The 20,238-nt window shown below is 48.0% G+C and overlaps 4 protein-coding genes across 5 annotated transcripts in view; 3 read left to right on the top strand and 1 right to left on the bottom strand.

Annotated features, from left to right (window-relative positions):
- Window positions 1-193: 193 nt before the first annotated feature.
- LOC109531812 (voltage-dependent L-type calcium channel subunit beta-2-like) lies at window positions 194-8,983 on the top strand. 2 transcript variants are annotated; one of them, XM_019896304.1, is made up of 13 exons: window positions 194-286; window positions 4,159-4,224; window positions 4,344-4,466; window positions 5,324-5,463; window positions 5,538-5,599; window positions 5,682-5,707; window positions 6,231-6,311; window positions 6,394-6,452; window positions 6,887-6,996; window positions 7,109-7,117; window positions 7,393-7,544; window positions 7,870-7,965; window positions 8,687-8,983. In XM_019896304.1, the coding sequence occupies exons 1-13, from the start codon at window positions 239-241 to the stop codon at window positions 8,873-8,875; spliced, it is 1,161 nt and encodes a 386-aa protein (XP_019751863.1). In that variant the 5' UTR covers window positions 194-238; the 3' UTR covers window positions 8,876-8,983. The 2 variants fall into 2 exon arrangements, with proteins under 2 accessions (XP_019751863.1, XP_019751864.1); XM_019896305.1 differs by lacking the exon at window positions 194-286 and adding an exon at window positions 1,822-2,236.
- Window positions 8,984-9,325: 342 nt separating this feature from the next.
- LOC109531806 (voltage-dependent L-type calcium channel subunit beta-2-like) lies at window positions 9,326-12,918 on the top strand. Its single transcript, XM_019896298.1, has 6 exons — window positions 9,326-9,383; window positions 10,469-10,477; window positions 10,753-10,904; window positions 11,230-11,325; window positions 12,047-12,220; window positions 12,754-12,918. Exons 1-6 carry the CDS (start codon window positions 9,326-9,328, stop codon window positions 12,916-12,918), a joined length of 654 nt encoding a protein of 217 aa, XP_019751857.1.
- Window positions 12,919-15,102: 2,184 nt separating this feature from the next.
- The window catches only part of LOC109531808 (MAM and LDL-receptor class A domain-containing protein 2), a 45,511-nt gene continuing 40,375 nt past the window's right edge, over window positions 15,103-20,238 (top strand). Inside the window, exon 1 of the mRNA XM_019896300.1 lies at window positions 15,103-15,398. The gene's annotated coding sequence lies outside the window, so the exon portion shown is untranslated. The remainder of the gene's footprint in view (window positions 15,399-20,238) is intronic.
- LOC109531814 (macrophage mannose receptor 1-like) overlaps window positions 16,306-20,238 on the bottom strand; it is a 23,131-nt gene continuing 19,198 nt past the window's right edge. Inside the window, exons 24-31 of the mRNA XM_019896307.1 lie at window positions 19,021-19,123; window positions 18,303-18,535; window positions 18,065-18,230; window positions 17,647-17,811; window positions 17,218-17,334; window positions 16,983-17,138; window positions 16,871-16,900; window positions 16,306-16,661 (exon numbers count right to left, since the gene is read on the bottom strand). Coding sequence (XP_019751866.1) covers window positions 16,414-16,661; window positions 16,871-16,900; window positions 16,983-17,138; window positions 17,218-17,334; window positions 17,647-17,811; window positions 18,065-18,230; window positions 18,303-18,535; window positions 19,021-19,123 — 1,218 coding nt within the window. The 3' untranslated portion in view covers window positions 16,306-16,413. The remainder of the gene's footprint in view (window positions 16,662-16,870; window positions 16,901-16,982; window positions 17,139-17,217; window positions 17,335-17,646; window positions 17,812-18,064; window positions 18,231-18,302; window positions 18,536-19,020; window positions 19,124-20,238) is intronic.

Here is a 20,238-nt window from a genome sequence, read left to right as displayed (position 1 = left end):
AGTGGGGACGGGGGAGAACTCCCGCAACATCACCGATCGATGGCGAGGACACCAAGTCAGATGACACCTATTTGGACCCGCTGACTCCCCCCGTACGCAACTTCCCGAGGAGAACCCGTGAACGACGCGGCCGCAACTCCCTGGCTCAACTACACACCGAGGGTCCGACCCGAGACAAGAAAGTTCCTCACCCGCGGGCATCTTCAGCCTCCTCTTCCTCCCGACAGCTGATGTCTTCATGTATTGCTGTGGGCTGGGAAACTGGCGGCGGGTGCAGTCCACTTATGTAAGTGGCCGGCGTCCATGCATCTGCAACAGTAAAACCACTAGGACTGTAGAAGAGCATTTATTTATATTTTTTTTTTTTTTGGGGGGGGGGGGACATCAACTAGCCAATTAATCTCACAACAGCACAAGTAATCTCACAACAAGCAGCACATTGGAAAATAGTAAAAAAAAAAAATCATCCTCCAAAAAGGGCTACAAGTTGTTTAATGACACTCCCAGTTCAAGTTTACTGCCGAACTAAACATAAAACAGAGAATTACACTCTGTGTGTTAAATACACTCACACTCACACACACATAAGGACGTTCAGCTTGTAAGAGAGGTTTCGGGACAGACATTTGGTTTCTGTATCCTGCCGCATCACCAAGCTCAACCATCACTTCTTCGGCCCGTTGGCAGCGTTAACGTTACACTCGCAGCCCCTAGTGGCCGTTGTGGGGAAATTCACAAGGGGTCACTTCATTTGGTCCACTTGCACAACCTCGCGACGTTCGATGCAAAATAAAGGCGCGGCGCGGCGCGGCGCTCAGACGCCGTCAGAACGGTTCTTGAGTCCCCCTGTCGAGGAGGTGACGTCCCCTTCGGCAGGGGAACTACAAGTACACCGCAAAGGCAGAATTGTTCGAAGTTCGGAGTCTGTCCGCTGAAGCGAGGGGACTTGGCCGCTCGTTGGTTGACGCGAAAAGGGGAAGCTGGTGCAGCGCCTGCACTGCACGCTTCGCCGCCTCCGGGCCGAGCGTTCAAACGGCGCCTCGCCACTTCCGTGCATCGTCGCGCCTATCGTCGCTATTATGGGAGAACTTTTCACAACGTTCAACCCTCATCGCCCGTGATTGTTCCTTGCCGGACACGCGATGCTTTGAGATGGGAGTTGAATTTGTCCCATTGCCACGTTTGTCACTCAAGTCATCCGCACCTTGAAATGAAAGGAAACGCCATGAATTCTTCCAACGTTCCTGGTGTTGATGATTTGTTCTCAGAACTTTTGGACTTTTCACGAGTTTAACTATAGTATAATGACCGGGTTCAGATTAAAACTCAATCCTACAAGAAATTGGGATTTGACGAGTTTACCTTGTCAATTTCCCTCCATATTTTCCCGTCATGAATTTCCCGTTAATTCTCTGAGGGTGTGCCTCAGAATGTCTTGACGTCGTTCTCACCAATGCCTGCTTACTTTTCTGTCTTTCCCGAACGTTACATTTGACTTTTATTCGTTGTTTTCAGTGTAATTATTCTCCACTTAATTATCCGCTACACAAGATTAAAATGACGCACCGAAAGAGAATACTGCACATTGACGTAACCGACCTAAAACAAGTGGCATTCTCATTTTCCATTTAAAAAGACTCTGAAAGTAGTTGACAAGTGTTTTTTTCTTTTTTTTTTTTTTTTTAAGAAGGGTGTCATCACGATTGAGAGAACTGTCACGGATTTCCTCACATGGGAATGAAATGCTTTTAAATGCCATCTCCCAATTGGAGTCCGTCGCTTCACTGACTCACGTCTACACGCACACATTTGAAGTAGGGCTGACCAAGCCAACCCAACGCGCATGCACTGGCGGGTTGATTTAACCGGCGTGCACCGCGGGTCGGACTTGTCAGAGCTGCCGGACGCGCGCAACAGATGCGCACCGGGGAATAAGCCGTTAATACCCCGAAGACTGCGAGGAGAAAGCCGCCCCGTCCTCACGCAACTCCTCAAATCCGCGCGCGGCGCCGTCTCTGTGGAGGTAGCAGAAGAAGAACAAGGACCGTGCGCTTTTTCTTTTTCCCTTTTCAATGATTTAGGAACGTTTTTACGCGCCGGCAAGTTCTCTTCCGGTCTTGCGACGCGGTGGGCCCGGACGTGCCAACCGAAAGGCGTCGCGGGGGAAGCGTCGACTCGGACGCGCGTGGAATGACGGCAGCGGTCGTTGCGAGGCAAGATGCCGCCCAAGAAAAAGGTACAAAGAGTCCACGCGTCGCGTTGGAGCGCGTGCGCGCGGAACAGGAAGTGTCACCGAACGCGCCATCTGTTGCGCGGGCCGCTAATCCCCCCCCCCCGCGCGAGGCCCTTCGACTCCGCTCGACCGGCCAGTGCGCGTGAATGTGCGCGTGGATGGAGAAGGAGTTACGTCATCTCTTGGTCTGGAACCGCGAGTTGATGGAGCCTATTAAGTCGATGCAAGAGATGCGCTTGACGTTGGCGTGAATTTCGGCCGGATCGGATGACGGTTGCGCTCAAATGAATGCAGGTTGACAGTTGTCTTTCTGTCAGGTTCCAAGTGACACCTTGAAACTTGGTTGACAAAATGGTGACTGGAGGCGGCGGCCCGCTTCGTCGCCTTGATATCAAGAAATCTGCAAAACACTCCAAAAGTGATCTCACATCAACAGTGGTGCCTTGAGACATAAGCTGCCCCGGATATGAGTTGATCGGTCGATTTTTTGAAGTTTTAAAAATGGTTTTGCTTTGACTTGGAAGAGCAAATGTGAACGTTCCAAAAGGTGCGCGTTAAATTCATTGAAGATGCGAAATTGTGTGCGAATGGTTGTCCTTGTTTGCCCCCTCCAGCGACCGACCGGTGGTCCAAGACGGCTCCGCCTCTCTTCCAGAGTCATCTCGGATGGCCTCCAAGTCAATCGAGAGCCTAATTTGGAAAAGCTGTCTGATGAAATGGCTAATTGGCATGCTCACGGGTTCGCCGTCAATTAGGAAGGACGGGAATTGGGTTTTCATGATGCGATGGGAAACACGCTGACATACTTTGGGTGACATTTGAGCGTGTCGGGGAAAAAGTCGGCAGCGTGCCTTTGCCTGGCCTACTGTCGGCAACCTCTTTTAAGCCTCTTACGTCGTCTTTCCGCCCAGATACCCGCAGGCTCTCCTTTCCGGGGTGGGAAGCGGGGCAACAATATGGCAGGTTCAAATAGGATGCTGTGCTTTCCTACCTGATTCGGAAACATTCAGGAACCCCTTCGACGATTGCACGCTTGCAAAAATCTGTGCAATTTTGTTGGGGGGGGGGGCTTTTGCAGGCCGGTTTGCTCGACATTTATTGAGCATCCATCTCTCCATTGCTCAAGATGTCCACTTATTATCATTGAGTGTCAGTGAAGCGTCTCCATAAAATGTGCAGAGCTGACCGGGCTTAAAGTTCAAGATAAAAATAATAACAGCGCACAGCTATTGTACGTCTTATCTAATGGCTGAAATGGAGTCGTTCTCTCTCTCTCTTTTTAAATCCCGGATTGGCGCGTGCTATCTTAATCTCTTCGCTGTGACACAATCATGACCCAGAGAGCAAGAGAGGGCCTTTATTTGTGAAGCATCTTGATTTATTTATTTCTTTTTTAAACCTTTTATAATATACACAATGGGGTGTAAAAGTGTGATTGGAGTGCAACCTTTTCTTCATTGTAGTTGAGTGCGTTATTTAATCGCGTCTCAGAGGCAACAGGATTGGGACATGCACGGCATGCGCATGAGCCCAGCAAGTGTCGCATTAAGACGTGGAAATGTCAGCAGCCGGCCCTGATTGGAGGGCCACCAGGAAATAGGTCAAGAGAGAGCTCCTCCACAGCCAATCAGATTGTATTTCGGACTCGCGCGGTATTTACTCGCACCAGAGAAAATCATGTCTTTGGGAAGCAGTTGTAGCCGCAAGAAGACGTCTCAAAAAGCATCAGCATCGTCGATTGATTCGGCGGTGGTGGCATTGTGTGCGCCTTCTTGGCCGGGTGACTTTGGCTCGTGGGGGCGCCGGCCGGGCGCCGGGCGAGCAGATGTCTGGCCTGAAAGTCGCTTCTCCCGGGGTGCTTTTTTGACTTTGCGCAGTTTTAATCGAAGCGGAGGAGTCATGAATGCAGTTCTGCCCTCTTTCAGGGAGAGCGTCACGACTCGGACGCGGCTGAGGAGAGAAACGCCCAAGTTCAGTTGGAGAAAGCAAAGGTACTGTATGTCAGACCCACTGCTGCCTTCAGTCTCTTGGTCTTTGTGTGACGAAGAATTGCAATTAATTAATTGAAAAAAAAAATGCCTGAATTGTGTTCATCCCTCCATGTCCTTAGTACCGGCCTGTGGCCTTCGCCGTACGCTGCAACTTCTCCTACACGCCAGCGGATGACGACAACGTGCCGGTGCCGGGCCACGCCATCACTTTTGAGGCCCGGGATTTCCTCCACATCAAAGAGGTTGGAAACACTCGTTGCGCGTTTTTCCAGCGGTACGGTGGTGCCCTGAGATAGGAGTTTAATTCGCTCCTTGACCGCACTCTTAACTCAAAGCGCCCGTATCTCAAATCACGTTTGCCTTTTGAAATGAATGGAAATGAGATTCTTCTGGTCCTGTCAACCCCAAAAACCCGTAAAAGAAAACTTGGCACATGTTTTTAATGCACAAAATAGCGGCCTACAAGATTAGACATGTGCATATACATCATGACATGCACTAATGACATCTTTCAATATAGCAATACAGAATCAAACAGTTTTTGTCAAGTTTTCTTCATCGGTTGTGCTGCTCATTCTGGTATGCCGACCCCGGCCACCTGGGAGCAGAAAGACACACAGTGAGATGGATTTTAAGTACTGTCGTCTCAGCTCCTCTCTAAGCTTCTCGTTGCGGCAGTAATATTAGTCATTCTTTGTAAAGAATATATGTCTGTGAGTATGATATGGTTTTTCTACATGTGTTGCAGCACCATTTGTGTTAAAATATCCATTGCTTAAAGGGTAACACCACCACCATATAGATACTAATTCTTTGCCTTTGTGTGTATCTGGCGCTTCGACCTGTATGCTAGCATCCAGACAGCAGAGGCTATGTTTGCTTTCACGACCCAATGTTAAGTTTATGTATAGTTTGGCGTTAGCATTCATCTCAGAGTTGAAATAAACAGTTTGAAGCCTCCCCCCCCCCTTTTTAAAATGTTTACAAGTCATATCTGCCAAAAGTCCGCTTCCTGTGAAGTGACTTGGGCGACCTGCCGCCATACAGGCGTCGTATCTGAAGTTTGTGCTCACAGCAGCGCCACTCACTGCATCGACAGAAATTTAACAACGAATGGTGGATCGGCCGGCCTGTGAAGGAGGACGGTGCGGTGGGCTTTATCCCCAGTCCGGTCAACCTGGAGACCATCCTGATCAGGAGAGAAGTCCAGGCCAGGAAGGCGGCCAAGGCCTTAGCCAAGTACGTCAGCGTTCACCCGAGTTGCCTTTCAAAGTGCCGTCTAATCAACTCCAATCAAATCTCCGTTGTTTCAGCAAAGCATCATCACAAATGGCTCACGATATGAACTCAAAGAAATACACGCCTCCGTCGCAAGGTGAGAATGGAGGGTCAGTGGATGTTCGGTATGCTGACGGTGTGACTCGATGTAATTGTACACTCGCTGACTTCTTCAACAGCCAACCAGCAGGTGAAAAAGAAGCCGGTGAGTCCGTTCGTTATTTTTCAAATAACCAAGCGGTGCACGGTGGTCGCGGTCGGTCAGTGAAGAAATCTTCATAGCCGCGCTTCCGAGCGGTTGACTGGAAAAATCACGTCGAGGACGATCGGAGCAGAATCTGTACAGCGACATCCGATCGGGTCGTCCTCGCCATGAGTAGTAGCTAACATGCGGCGCACCGAGGAAGAAGACGAGAAACACGTTCGCTACCGATCTGATGTGAAATTTAGAGCACTGGCAAATCACAAGAATAAGTATATGATGGATGCGGTCCACTTTTATCAGGAGTCTCGCCAACTAGGAACAGCGAATTGACAGTTCAATGAACCCTCGTCTAGACGAGAAAAATGAATGCAACAGCTACACAGCAAGCGCACTCACGTACGGAAGCCGCAGACGAATCGATAGAGGTCGAACTTGCATCGATAGAAAAATGGCTAATGGCTAATGCATGGCACTGTTTCAAAATACAGTCCGATACAAAGTGTATGTTTTTATTCGGGCGCAGGGGGAGCAGGTGTCCATGTACGACGTGGTGCCGACCATGCGTCCTGTGGTTCTCATGGGACCGTCGCTGAAGGGCTTAGAGGTGAGACCTCGCCTTGAAAATTCACTCGCATGATTGGATAGCTTTCACCGTGCCGCCGGAATGGCCTTTCCTTTCGTTCCAGGTGACAGACATGATGCAAAAAGCCCTGTTTGACTTTTTGAAACATCGATTCGAAGGCAGGTCAGTTCAATGTGACAGCGTTCGTGCTTGGAATAAAACCATACATGCCTACATCGAGGTCCATCCCTTTGCGCCCTTGATTGATCACGATGGTCACATCTTACGCAATCGACGTAACCCTTAAAGCAGAACGGGCCGTACATCTGTCGTCTCTGATCAGTAAAAAAAAAAAAAAAAAAAAACAAAGTTGGGAAAACTCAACATTTTCAAGGCAACAAATTTCAACATACATTTTAAGTTGGACAATCGAACTAAATATTGTTCAAATTGGCGTTCCCGCATAATTACACTCAACAGGATGCCAAATTCTGCCTGTCGGGACATGTAACCAGCAGTTCATTGCGCACAGATTGTAACCACTTACGTCGGTTCTGTTGTAAACGGAGTCCCCCCCCGGATATTAATGATGAATTCTTATTATTTCTTTCCCGCAGAATCACAATCACGCGGGTGACGGCGGACATTTCTCTGGCTAAGCGCTCCATACTTAACAACCCGGGGAAAAAAGCCTTAATTGACCGCACCAACACCCGTTCCAATTTAGGTACAGTCTTCGTTTTATACTCGGATCGGCCACGTCTCAATGTAACGCTACTCTTAAATCATGTCATGTACTGTCTTTCTCATTGTTTTTTTTTTTTTTGTTGTTGTCACAGATGCCGCTGGTATGTCCACAAATGCATTTCCATATGATCGGTGTTTGAATGCTCCATCATCCCACCGCTCTTCCCCGTCGTGGCCGGTCCCACCAAATCCCACGCGTCTTCCTGCACAAAATAAACACCGCTATCTATGTTGTAATCCGCACAGTACACGCTTGGAGGGCTCGTTCCGAAAAATAACACCGTAACCTTGTCGACCTTTGCGTTGTTCAGCGAGGAGACTATAGGTTAGCGACTGAGCCCTAAGTTCCTTCTGAGACGTGCTCGTGCCGTTGCAGCCCAGATCCAGGGGGAGGTAGAACGCATCTTTGAACTGGCCCGCAGTTTACAGCTGGTGGTGCTGGATGCGGACACCGTCAACCACCCTTTGCAGGTGTCCAAGACCTCCCTGGCGCCCATCCTCGTCTACGTCAAGATTTCCTCTCCGAAGGTAAAACTCCATCTTGTGTTCATCACAGATTGTCAATCGTGATCACCACGTACAAGCACCAAGGCGTCCGTATGCGCGCTTGTCACCGGAACACCCGCGGCCACGGCTCAATGGTTGATTTTGTAGTCGTGCGATCGGCCGAAAAGCAAATGGATGAAGTGCTGCAGTACTTCATAAACTTTATTGAATAGCATTTCTACTCATTTCAAATCAAAGAGATCATTTGAGATCGGAATTTTTGTGTGTGTGTGTGTGTGTGTGTGTGGTCAAGAATTAAACTCGTATCTCAAGGCACCCATCCAGAAATGTATTTACTTTTCTCCAGGTGTTGACCAGGCTGATCAAGACCAGGGGAAAGTCTCAAACCAAACACCTCAACGTTCAACTGGTAGCTGCAGACAAGCTTGCCCAGTGTCCGCCGGTGAGCGCCATCTTTTGGCCAAATATGAGTATGACGTAGGTCTCGGTAAAATCGCAAGTAGCGGTAATTGCTGGCTAAACTAATTGACTAAAACATGACATAGAAAACATAAAGCGGAAATAAGCAATTGAAATGCAAAAGCAGAGGTGAGAGCTAAGCTACAGGAAGCAAATTGTTGTCGGGCGAAATGCGTGGCCGATTTCAATGGAATGCGGAGGGACAACGGTGCTTCAAGACGCCAGTTTAACCACGAGTCGTATCTCAAATCATCTGCCCCCTACCAAATCAAAGTGAATGCTCATAATCTGGACAACCCCCTCCCCAACAATACCCCCAAAAAGTTTGTTTTTTTGACAGTGAAAATATATTGTACTCGATAAAAAAAACCAATGTAAAAAATAACACAATAACAATAATGTCAAAAGAATTAAAATTTTGGTCATTTTTCTGAGAGGATAAAGAATATATACCCGGGAGTACTAATATATTACCTGTGTACATGTGTTGCACCACTGTTTGTGTGTACAATTCTGTTGAATCTAAAACTGGAACCGAAATGCTTAAAATGTTAGCATGTCAGTGTCATTTTGCAGCATGAAGCTAAGCAGATTTTCCAAAGACAAACCAATGTGGTTCTTTTCAAGACAAATGGTGTAATTCCTTCTGTTTTATTTTCAGTTTGATAGTATTTTTTTTTTTCCACCTCTTGGTCTCTCCCTAGGAAATGTTCGACGTCATCTTGGACGAGAATCAGCTGATGGACGCCTGCGAGCACATCGCCGACTATCTGGAGTCGTACTGGAGGGCCACACATCCGCCGGAAATGGAGCCCGCCAACGATCTGGTGGCGAGGCTTGCCGAGAGCACGCTGCCCATCGGTCCCACCGTCGTACCGGTCGGTTATACTTGAGGGCGCGCGTGCCCGTGTGGTGTCATTTCGTCTCATAACGTATCCCGCCCATTCTCGATCTGACACATTGTACTATAAATATAGTCGAAGTGCTTCGATATTCATGGACTTTTGCTTCCATTCGTTCATCTCACATCTGATTTCTCCCTATCATCGTACCCCTCCACTGGAAAGTGACATTTTCTGGTGAGTGACAAATCCTCCCCTGCAGTCTGCATCCATCGCTTTGCCTCCTCTGGCTCCCATCCTCAACTTTCGATCATACCAAACACAAGTGAGAAAAAAAAAGGTGCTACAGTACGTATGAACTGTGAAGCGGATGTGCTAACCACTCATCCATCGTGCCGCCCCGAATAACATTTATTCTTTTGACTTATCATTTGTATTCTTCGAGCAGTTTTATTTGAAATATACATCATATCATGTTTGAAAAATGAATTCCGAGTAATAATGATGATCATCAATAACATTGATCTGTGCGAAGATGTGAACGATGATGTTGCCGCAAGTACAAAGTGACACGTCGCGTCAGAATTGGCCTGCAAGTGAAGAGGACGTTCAAATTGCAACGGCAGATTCCAAGGAATGAATGGGAGCAACGTCATGACCGACTTCGGAGAACAGTCGACAAAGCAAACGAAATGGAAGCTCGACGTCCGCCCGCAGCTCTTCAGCTCGCAGGTAATGTGGCTGAAAACTGCAAGAGGTTCAAACGGCGTTTTGAACTGGATTTTGCTGCAAGTCCAGCTGACGAAGAGCGCTAAAATGTAAGCATCTGTGTTTTTGCATCTGGTGGGAGATGACGTGTGCGATCATTTCACATTTGCTGCTCAGGCCGATAAAACGAAGCTGCCAAAAATGATGGAAAAGTTGGAGGCTTACTGCATTCCCGAAACGCAATGTGACGTCTGAAAGGCACCGATTCTTCACGTGTGCGCAACCAGTTGGGGAAAATATTGATACGACGAGATAAGAAATCCTTTATTAGTCTCGCAATGGAGAAATTCCCAATTCACAGCAGGAAAGTGATGAAAGGAAGAAGTAGAAGAAGAAAATACAGTATCGGAGCTGCTGGAAAGGCGGCCACTCTCGCGGCGCCATCTTGAAGAAGTCAAAATAACACAAACGCCTAAGACACAGACAGGCACAGATCGACATATAAATGAGCTGAGAAACCGAGCCAAGACGCGAGTTGGGTGGATTGACAGAATTGTGTGTGGCATCCATCACACATAAGAACCCGAGAGAGGGAGGCTGCTCATCGGGTCTGGACCCGGAGAAAGCTTTAGCACTATGTAGAGCTACAGAGACTTGGTTGCACTCATCATCACCCCTCAAGTGGAACTTGAACTCAATTTGTCACTTTGCGGTGTTCTGTAGGAACACACACGCCAGCTCTCGCGCGAGTTCGCAGAAACCCGCAAACATTTCAAGCCACCTTTAATCGTCATTGAAAGCAGTGCCGTTTATACAATTCTGTACATTCGTTTGCAAAGTAACAGAAAAAATCAATCAGATAATGTAACGCTACTCTTAAATCATGTCATGTACTGTCTTTCTCATTGTTTTTTTTTTTTTTTGTTGTTGTCACAGATGCCGCTGGTATGTCCACAAATGCATTTCCATATGATCGGTGTTTGAATGCTCCATCATCCCACCGCTCTTCCCCGTCGTGGCCGGTCCCACCAAATCCCACGCGTCTTCCTGCACAAAATAAACACCGCTATCTATGTTGTAATCCGCACAGTACACGCTTGGAGGGCTCGTTCCGAAAAATAACACCGTAACCTTGTCGACCTTTGCGTTGTTCAGCGAGGAGACTATAGGTTAGCGACTGAGCCCTAAGTTCCTTCTGAGACGTGCTCGTGCCGTTGCAGCCCAGATCCAGGGGGAGGTAGAACGCATCTTTGAACTGGCCCGCAGTTTACAGCTGGTGGTGCTGGATGCGGACACCGTCAACCACCCTTTGCAGGTGTCCAAGACCTCCCTGGCGCCCATCCTCGTCTACGTCAAGATTTCCTCTCCGAAGGTAAAACTCCATCTTGTGTTCATCACAGATTGTCAATCGTGATCACCACGTACAAGCACCAAGGCGTCCGTATGCGCGCTTGTCACCGGAACACCCGCGGCCACGGCTCAATGGTTGATTTTGTAGTCGTGCGATCGGCCGAAAAGCAAATGGATGAAGTGCTGCAGTACTTCATAAACTTTATTGAATAGCATTTCTACTCATTTCAAATCAAAGAGATCATTTGAGATCGGAATTTTTGTGTGTGTGTGTGTGTGTGTGTGTGGTCAAGAATTAAACTCGTATCTCAAGGCACCCATCCAGAAATGTATTTACTTTTCTCCAGGTGTTGACCAGGCTGATCAAGACCAGGGGAAAGTCTCAAACCAAACACCTCAACGTCCAGCTGGTAGCCGCAGACAAGCTTGCCCAGTGTCCGCCGGTGAGCGCCATCTTTTGGCCAAATATGAGTATGACGTAGGTCTCGGTAAAATCGCAAGTAGCGGTAATTGCTGGCTAAACTAATTGACTAAAACATGACATAGAAAACATAAAGCGGAAATAAGCAATTGAAATGCAAAAGCAGAGGTGAGAGCTAAGCTACAGGAAGCAAATTGTTGTCGGGCGAAATGCGTGGCCGATTTCAATGGAATGCGGAGGGACAACGGTGCTTCAAGACGCCAGTTTAACCACGAGTCGTATCTCAAATCATCTGCCCCCTACCAAATCAAAGTGAATGCTCATAATCTGGACAACCCCCTCCCCAACAATACCCCCAAAAAGTTTGTTTTTTTGACAGTGAAAATATATTGTACTCGATAAAAAAAACCAATGTAAAAAATAACACAATAACAATAATGTCAAAAGAATTAAAATTTTGGTCATTTTTCTGAGAGGATAAAGAATATATACCCGGGAGTACTAATATATTACCTGTGTACATGTGTTGCACCACTGTTTGTGTGTACAATTCTGTTGAATCTAAAACTGGAACCGAAATGCTTAAAATGTTAGCATGTCAGTGTCATTTTGCAGCATGAAGCTAAGCAGATTTTCCAAAGACAAACCAATGTGGTTCTTTTCAAGACAAATGGTGTAATTCCTTCTGTTTTATTTTCAGTTTGATAGTATTTTTTTTTTTCCACCTCTTGGTCTCTCCCTAGGAAATGTTCGACGTCATCTTGGACGAGAATCAGCTGATGGACGCCTGCGAGCACATCGCCGACTATCTGGAGTCGTACTGGAGGGCCACACATCCGCCGGAAATGGAGCCCGCCAACGATCTGGTGGCGAGGCTTGCCGAGAGCACGCTGCCCATCGGTCCCACCGTCGTACCGGTCGGTTATACTTGAGGGCGCGCGTGCCCGTGTGGTGTCATTTCGTCTCATAACGTATCCCGCCCATTCTCGATCTGACACATTGTGCTATAAATATAGTCGAAGTGCTTCGATATTCATGGACTTTTGCTTCCATTCGTTCATCTCACATCTGATTTCTCCCTATCATCGTACCCCTCCACTGGAAAGTGACATTTTCTGGTGAGTGACAAATCCTCCCCTGCAGTCTGCATCCATCGCTTTGCCTCCTCTGGCTCCCATCCTCAACTTTCGATCATACCAAACACAAGTGAGAAAAAAAAAGGTGCTACAGTACGTATGAACTGTGAAGCGGTTGTGCTAACCACTCATCCATCGTGCCGCCCCGAATAATACTATTTATTTTGACTTATCATTTGTATTCTTCGAGCAGTTTTATTTGAAATATACATCATATCATGTTTGAAAAATGAATTCCGAGTAATAATGATGATCATCAATAACATTGATCTGTGCGAAGATGTGAACGATGATGTTGCCGTTGACTTTGCCAGGACGAGCGACAGAGCAAGAAGCCAGCCGGGTCCAAGAGGAAGGGTCCCGACGACAACCCGTCCGGTCAGGAGCCCCCCTCTTTGGCCCGGCAGAAACCCGATCAGGGTCGACGAGAGGATGACGAGGAGGAGCGTCTCCTATGTAGCGAAACCAAGCGAGCCTAGTCTCGCAATGGAGAAATTCCCAATTCACAGCAGGAAAGTGATGAAAGGAAGAAGTAGAAGAAGAAAATACAGTATCGGAGCTGCTGGAAAGGCGGCCACTCTCGCGGCGCCATCTTGAAGAAGTCAAAATAACACAAACGCCTAAGACACAGACAGGCACAGATCGACATATAAATGAGCTGAGAAACCGAGCCAAGACGCGAGTTGGGTGGATTGACAGAATTGTGTGTGGCATCCATCACACATAAGAACCCGAGAGAGGGAGGCTGCTCATCGGGTCTGGACCCGGAGAAAGCTTTAGCACTATGTAGAGCTACAGAGACTTGGTTGCACTCATCATCACCCCTCAAGTGGAACTTGAACTCAATTTGTCACTTTGCGGTGTTCTGTAGGAACACACACGCCAGCTCTCGCGCGAGTTCGCAGAAACACGCAAACATTTCAAGCCACCTTTAATCGTCATTGAAAGCAGTGCCGTTTATACAATTCTGTACATTCGTTTGCAAAGTAACAGAAAAAATCAATCAGATCAGTACCGTATCGGTCCCAGCGGGACGTCCCAGAGCCTAAAAAGTTCCAACTCTGCGGGGACACTTTTTCTTATTAAATAACTGAATACATACCATATACAGTCGAGCGCAAATACATGGAGCGTGCCAGTGTGATACATTTGCCTGAGATGAGCACGTTCCCGGCAGCCGACGCGGATCACAGGGCGATAATGGGCTCGGGGATCTCCTCCTCGGCCTTCTCCATCAGTTTGTTGGTGTCCACCACGTCGGGCTGCGTCCGCTCGCGCCCGAAGTACAGCGGGTTGTCGAAGGTGGGCAGCGAGCGCGGCGACTTCTTGTAGAGGAAGAAGGCGACGACGGCCAGCGCGGACGTGATGGTGACGATCAGCACCACGATCAGGCTGGTGTGCCCGCGCGAGCCGCCATCTCCGCCTCCCTGGGCCTCTGCGCGCAACGTTAAAACGCATGGAACAAAAAATAATGCGGGCAAATTCTCCACAGTATGAGCAATGGAATTTGAAAATCAATTCTGCTTCAAACCGAGCGATCAGATTTCCCTGTTCAATTTTGGACATTTTCTTTGCGTCATGTTCTTCGAGCCTATTCGAGAATAAAACCAAAAATTCTAATCCTAATAATGAGGAGGGACTTACGTGATTCGGGGTCCTTATCTCTGGGCATCACTGTGGGGCAAAAATAGAAATGCAATGCAAATCAAAGGTGACTTCCAGTCGCTTTGAAGCGCTTGGCGTGAGCGGACGCTACCTTTGGCTGTTTCGCAGATGTACGCTCGGTCATTCCATTTCAAGCCGGACGACCACTCCCCATCTGAGGTTCGCATCTCTCCGTAGTCCCTCTCCGCGGCGTTCACCGCAGAACAGAGGCCATTGACAGCCACGAGCCCGAAGAGGAGGAGGGGGAGGAGGAGGAGGAGCCGGAGGAGGATGGACGCTCTCGCCACCGTGCCCGCCACCATCAGAACCATCATCATCATAATCGCCGCGACGATGACTACGACCACCGCAGGCCGCACCAGCATTTCACGGCGGACCACGACGACCGCCACGGTAAAGGAAGCGAGCGAGAGGGGCTCCGGACCAGGGAGAGGGACAAGGACCGAGGCAGAGACGCTAGGCTGAGCCGCAGGGACTCGCATTTGCACTAGTTTCTGCTCTGACTCTGTTATCAATGTGTCAACGATCTGATTGATATTTATTATTGTATATTTGGAGCAATTTTTATGACTATAACTAATGTTCTAGTTTTGGTACAAACAGAGGAGTTATCTAATTAAATCCCTTTTCATGAGCACAAGTGGCTATGCGACATTTGTTGACAAATAGAGACGCTCTTTATAGACGCAATGTATTATTATAGGTGGTCCAGTTGTACCTGATTAAAGGTTTCAGCAGCTTTTGTACACGTTTCACACGATCTCCGCACCCCAAAGCCATTTAGGATCATTTTTCAGTCTGTTGGCCTCGAACCCTGCCATGATTTTTTTTTTTTTTTTTTGCCATGACGGATGATTGTCGAAATCGTTTGTCGCGATATGAGCAAATCGTATTTGCCTGTTTGATTGCAATATCTGGTTGCCGAGTAATGCCTCGTTCGACTCGTCATGTCTGCCCACAGCACACAGAGCATACTGAGCATGCGCGGGAGGGAATTCAACGGAAGCCCGCCACTTTGCACTCGTCGGTGCCTCCCCCCTCCAAGAACCGCTCTCGTCCTCCAAGTAAAGAAGCTCTCCTGAACGCTTTCAACAAGTTGTTTTATTCAAGTGAACCGGCAAGTACAAAGTGACACGTCGCGTCAGAATTGGCCTGCAAGTGAAGAGGACGTTCAAATTGCAACGGCAGATTCCAAGGAATGAATGGGAGCAACGTCATGACCGACTTCGGAGAACAGTCGACAAAGCAAACGAAATGGAAGCTCGACGTCCACCCGCAGCTCTTCAGCTCGCAGGTAATGTGGCTGAAAACTGCAAGAGGTTCAAACGGCGTTTTGAACTGGATTTTGCTGCAAGTCCAGCTGACGAAGAGCGCTAAAATGTAAGCATCTGTGTTTTTGCATGTGGTGGGAGATGACGTGTGCGATCATTTCACATTTGCTGCTCAGGCCGATAAAACGAAGCTGCCAAAAATGATGGAAAAGTTGGAGGCTTACTGCATTCCCGAAACGCAATGTGACGTCTGAAAGGCACCGATTCTTCACGTGTGCGCAACCAGTTGGGGAAAATATTGATACGACGAGATAAGAAATCCTTTATTAGTCTCGCAATGGAGAAATTCCCAATTCACAGCAGGAAAGTGATGAAAGGAAGAAGTAGAAGAAGAAAATACAGTATCGGAGCTGCTGGAAAGGCGGCCACTCTCGCGGCGCCATCTTGAAGAAGTCAAAATAACACAAACGCCTAAGACACAGACAGGCACAGATCGACATATAAATGAGCTGAGAAACCGAGCCAAGACGCGAGTTGGGTGGATTGACAGAATTGTGTGTGGCATCCATCACACATAAGAACCCGAGAGAGGGAGGCTGCTCATCGGGTCTGGACCCGGAGAAAGCTTTAGCACTATGTAGAGCTACAGAGACTTGGTTGCACTCATCATCACCCCTCAAGTGGAACTTGAACTCAATTTGTCACTTTGCGGTGTTCTGTAGGAACACACACGCCAGCTCTCGCGCGAGTTCGCAGAAACACGCAAACATTTCAAGCCACCTTTAATCGTCATTGAAAGCAGTGCCGTTTATACAATTCTGTACATTCGTTTGCAAAGTAACAGAAAAAATCAATCAGATCAGTACCGTATCGGTCCCAGCGGGACGTCCCAGAGCCTAAAAAGTTCCAACTCTGCGGGGACACTTTTTCTTATTAAATAACTGAATACATACCATATACAGTCGAGCGCAAATACATGGAGCGTGCCAGTGTGATACATTTGCCTGAGATGAGCACGTTCCCGGCAGCCGACGCGGATCACAGGGCGATAATGGGCTCGGGGATCTCCTCCTCGGCCTTCTCCATCAGTTTGTTGGTGTCCACCACGTCGGGCTGCGTCCGCTCGCGCCCGAAGTACAGCGGGTTGTCGAAGGTGGGCAGCGAGCGCGGCGACTTCTTGTAGAGGAAGAAGGCGACGACGGCCAGCGCGGACGTGATGGTGACGATCAGCACCACGATCAGGCTGGTGTGCCCGCGCGAGCCGCCATCTCCGCCTCCCTGGGCCTCTGCGCGCAACGTTAAAACGCATGGAACAAAAAATAATGCGGGCAAATTCTCCACAGTATGAGCAATGGAATTTGAAAATCAATTCTGCTTCAAACCGAGCGATCAGATTTCCCTGTTCAATTTTGGACATTTTCTTTGCGTCATGTTCTTCGAGCCTATTCGAGAATAAAACCAAAAATTCTAATCCTAATAATGAGGAGGGACTTACGTGATTCGGGGTCCTTATCTCTGGGCATCACTGTGGGGCAAAAATAGAAATGCAATGCAAATCAAAGGTGACTTCCAGTCGCTTTGAAGCGCTTGGCGTGAGCGGACGCTACCTTTGGCTGTTTCGCAGATGTACGCTCGGTCATTCCATTTCAAGCCGGACGACCACTCCCCATCTGAGGTTCGCATCTCTCCGTAGTCCCTCTCCGCGGCGTCTGCGCCCCAGTTTGTGTAGTCCAATACTGTTTTATCCAACCACAGCCACGTGCCTGATACCAGGAAAGGATTTGGATGAGGCCTTTCAAATGTTTCTCCGTGAAACGTTTTGAAAATGCCAGCGGGCCGTACCTTTGTGCGTTTTGTACAGGCCGATCCAGAAGGAGCTGTGGCTGTCCTGGAACACCTCCACGTTGCTTTGAAGGAACGCTTGCTCCTCAGGATCTTCGATGCTGGCCAAATAGCCTCCTTCAAAACAGGAAGCCATCGCGTTTCAATCTGACTACCAAATAGTGGACAAACTCTGGCGCCGGAGGGCCACCATTTGTAAAACCAGGATCAAACATCCCGTTGGTCGTTCAAAGTTCAAGTTACAAGTGTGAGTACAATGCACACAATTCTATTAATATTGAGATTTGTATTGGTGCCTTGAGATACAAGTTCAATTTGTTCCGTGACCACATTTGTCACTCAAAACACTCCCATTTCTAATCATCTTTTCCCACTGAAATGAATGGAAATGCCTCCACACACACACATACAAACGCAAACGCGTCTTACCGTGTCTCGCGCAGCTTGTGGCTGCATCCGGCCACTCGATTTCATCGGTGACAAACATGTAACAGTGACTCTTATATGGCAGCCACGTGAAACTCTGGCTGTAGTCGGCCATTGTGTCGTCGGGGCAAACTCCCGGGTAGTTGGTTGACTGCGTAGGAGGCACATCTGCGAGACGCACTTGTCGTCAGTGATGGCTCAATTGACATGCCAAAATGATATGCAGCATTATGACGCACGACTGTGCTGAAACAATATTTGTTTGTTTATTCATCACATAGTTACACATGGTCGAGAGCAAAGTTTAATCAGAGATGGCTTAGTTGTTTGTTTACCGTGCATGGCGGTGCTTCAAATGTTTGTCTCAAAAATTGGAGAGAAAAATCACGTATACGTGCGCGCGCGCGCAAGTGGCTCGCACCTGTCGACTGCATGCAGACGGTGTACGCGGTGCGATTGCAGGTGGCCGTTTTGAATTTGCCATCCACGTCCAAGTATACGCAGGGCCGGTCCTGGCTGGGTTCCCCTTCAGCCCAGTTGACAAAATTCATGTGCCAGCCGTCGATGTATCGAAAATAACCGCCGGTCTGAAAGTCAGATGGACATTATTCGTCACGGCGGAATGCGATTTCCCCACAGTGACTTTGTCCCCGTCGCACCTTCTCTTTGTTCAATCCGATCCACAGAGGGGAGTTGAGATTCAAGGCCAACAGCTCCACGTAGGCCAGCGTCCACTCGTTTCTTAGACTGGCCAGGGTGGCTTTGTGGCCCTCGCAGTGCCTCTTGGCGCCGTCCCACGTCATATTGAAAGGCACGGCCAAGATGCTGTCATTTCCCAGGGATACAAAGATGTTGGGAACAGCCGGTTCGGATTGGGATGGGCGACCCGGGTCTGTTGAGGACAAGGAAAAATGAAGCCAACGACAAAACGACTGCAAATGAGGCGGGCGGCAGGGATCGGGCTGGAAAACGCTACTTCCGTCCCGCAACGGCGCACAAAGTGTCCCGTTACGTCCACTTCTACCTGTGCAAAATTCGAAATGAAAGAAAAGTCCACCATGACGCCCGCTAGCCAGAGGCTGAGTGAGCCGCACTGTATCTGCTTACGGCGTCGACGTGGCTAAAGCATGGAGAAGTTACAACTGTCTCTTCCCTAATATATTCCTTGTCAGAACTCCGAATCCTCCATCATGAAAAATAATCAATGCATGTGCCGTTATGCCTCTATTTCTATTTTTATTTGATTTATGGTCTGGATCGCCTTTTTTTTTTTTTTTTTTTTGAGGGTGTGTTCCAACTCATTTTGATGCTAAAGGTGGTTCATGGCTTAAAACATTTGAAAAGGGGCTTCTTGAAGACATACTGTATGTACATTACCAAGACTTTTGGTACAGATGAATCCGTTGGTGTCATTGCAGGACTTGATCAACCATTTGCCAATTCCATTAGTGGGGTTGTTGGTCATGATCACGCAACTTTCCTAGTGGAGGGAGACACAATATTAGAGACATTAGCGGACGTTTTTGACTGGCTTCATTTTTGGAAATGATAGCGGTACGTGGATCAATTAGTCGACTGGCACAAGGAGCCGAGTGACTTTGTGCAGGACCAAATCTTTAAGCGGCCGGCAAAATGCATTTGTGGCGACCTGCCACGAGTTAATATAGACGCGGCGTGGGAAAGACGGCTGCTAATTAGGCAGAGCCGATCACTGACGTCATTGATCGACCGGAAAATGAAGGCGGTACGGCCGATCACAGCTGATCAGGTCGCTGTGAAGTCCGGAAGACTCATCCTCCCCAAATTATAATGTCTACATTCTAAATGTCAAATTCTTGAACGTTTACCTCATTCCATCTTTGGTAAAAAGTCCCCGGACGACGTCGATGTATCTAAAGACAATTGATATAGTTAGATACAAAAAAAAAAAAAAACGGGAAAACCGATGACAGTCAATTTCTACACGCTGTAAATGAAATATTTGCACTTACTGAGTAGCCCCAGTTGGTGTATCGCCTTGGCTTTCCGTCGCTCCAAAAAAAGGCATCTTGCTTTAAACTGTTCAGGCCGATCCACAGGTCTGCTGCCGCTTCGGCCATTTTGGTGACCAAATACGCTGCAGGTTTTCAAAGAAAGACAGTTTGGGTTTTTTTGTTGTTGTTTGTTTTGACCAAGAGTGAACTGTGACGCTTCCTTTGCAATGTACTGTCGGAAACGTCAACGCCGTCGCACCTTGCACCCGCCTCGTGGGTATGGAGGCTAAATTCCCGCCCATGGAGTAGCAATGTTTCCTTGCTTCTTCCCAGGTGGTCTTGCGATTACTGTTGATGGTGTAGCACTGGCGACGTGAAATCAAGTACTTTTAGACAGACCTTGACTGACATCCAAACCGTTTCTACCAAAACAATCATCCTAAAGCAACATTCCCAAGTGAGACTCCAAATAAAATGGAGAGATAGATGAGCCAGCTCCATTTTAGATGAGGTCAAAACAAACACAAAGTGTCCGTAAAACCGTTATTCTTTTTTTTTTTTTTTTTTAATGAAACTTTTTTTTTTTTTTTTTGTTCTTGATCCCCCCCCAAAGTTGAACGGT

Source organism: Hippocampus comes, unplaced genomic scaffold (genome assembly GCF_001891065.2).
Source record: "Hippocampus comes isolate QL1 unplaced genomic scaffold, H_comes_QL1_v1.1 scaffold97, whole genome shotgun sequence".
Lineage (NCBI taxonomy): Eukaryota > Metazoa > Chordata > Actinopteri > Syngnathiformes > Syngnathidae > Hippocampus > Hippocampus comes.
Note: the sequence above shows the minus strand (reverse complement) of the source record. Positions and strands in the feature narration are given on the sequence as shown.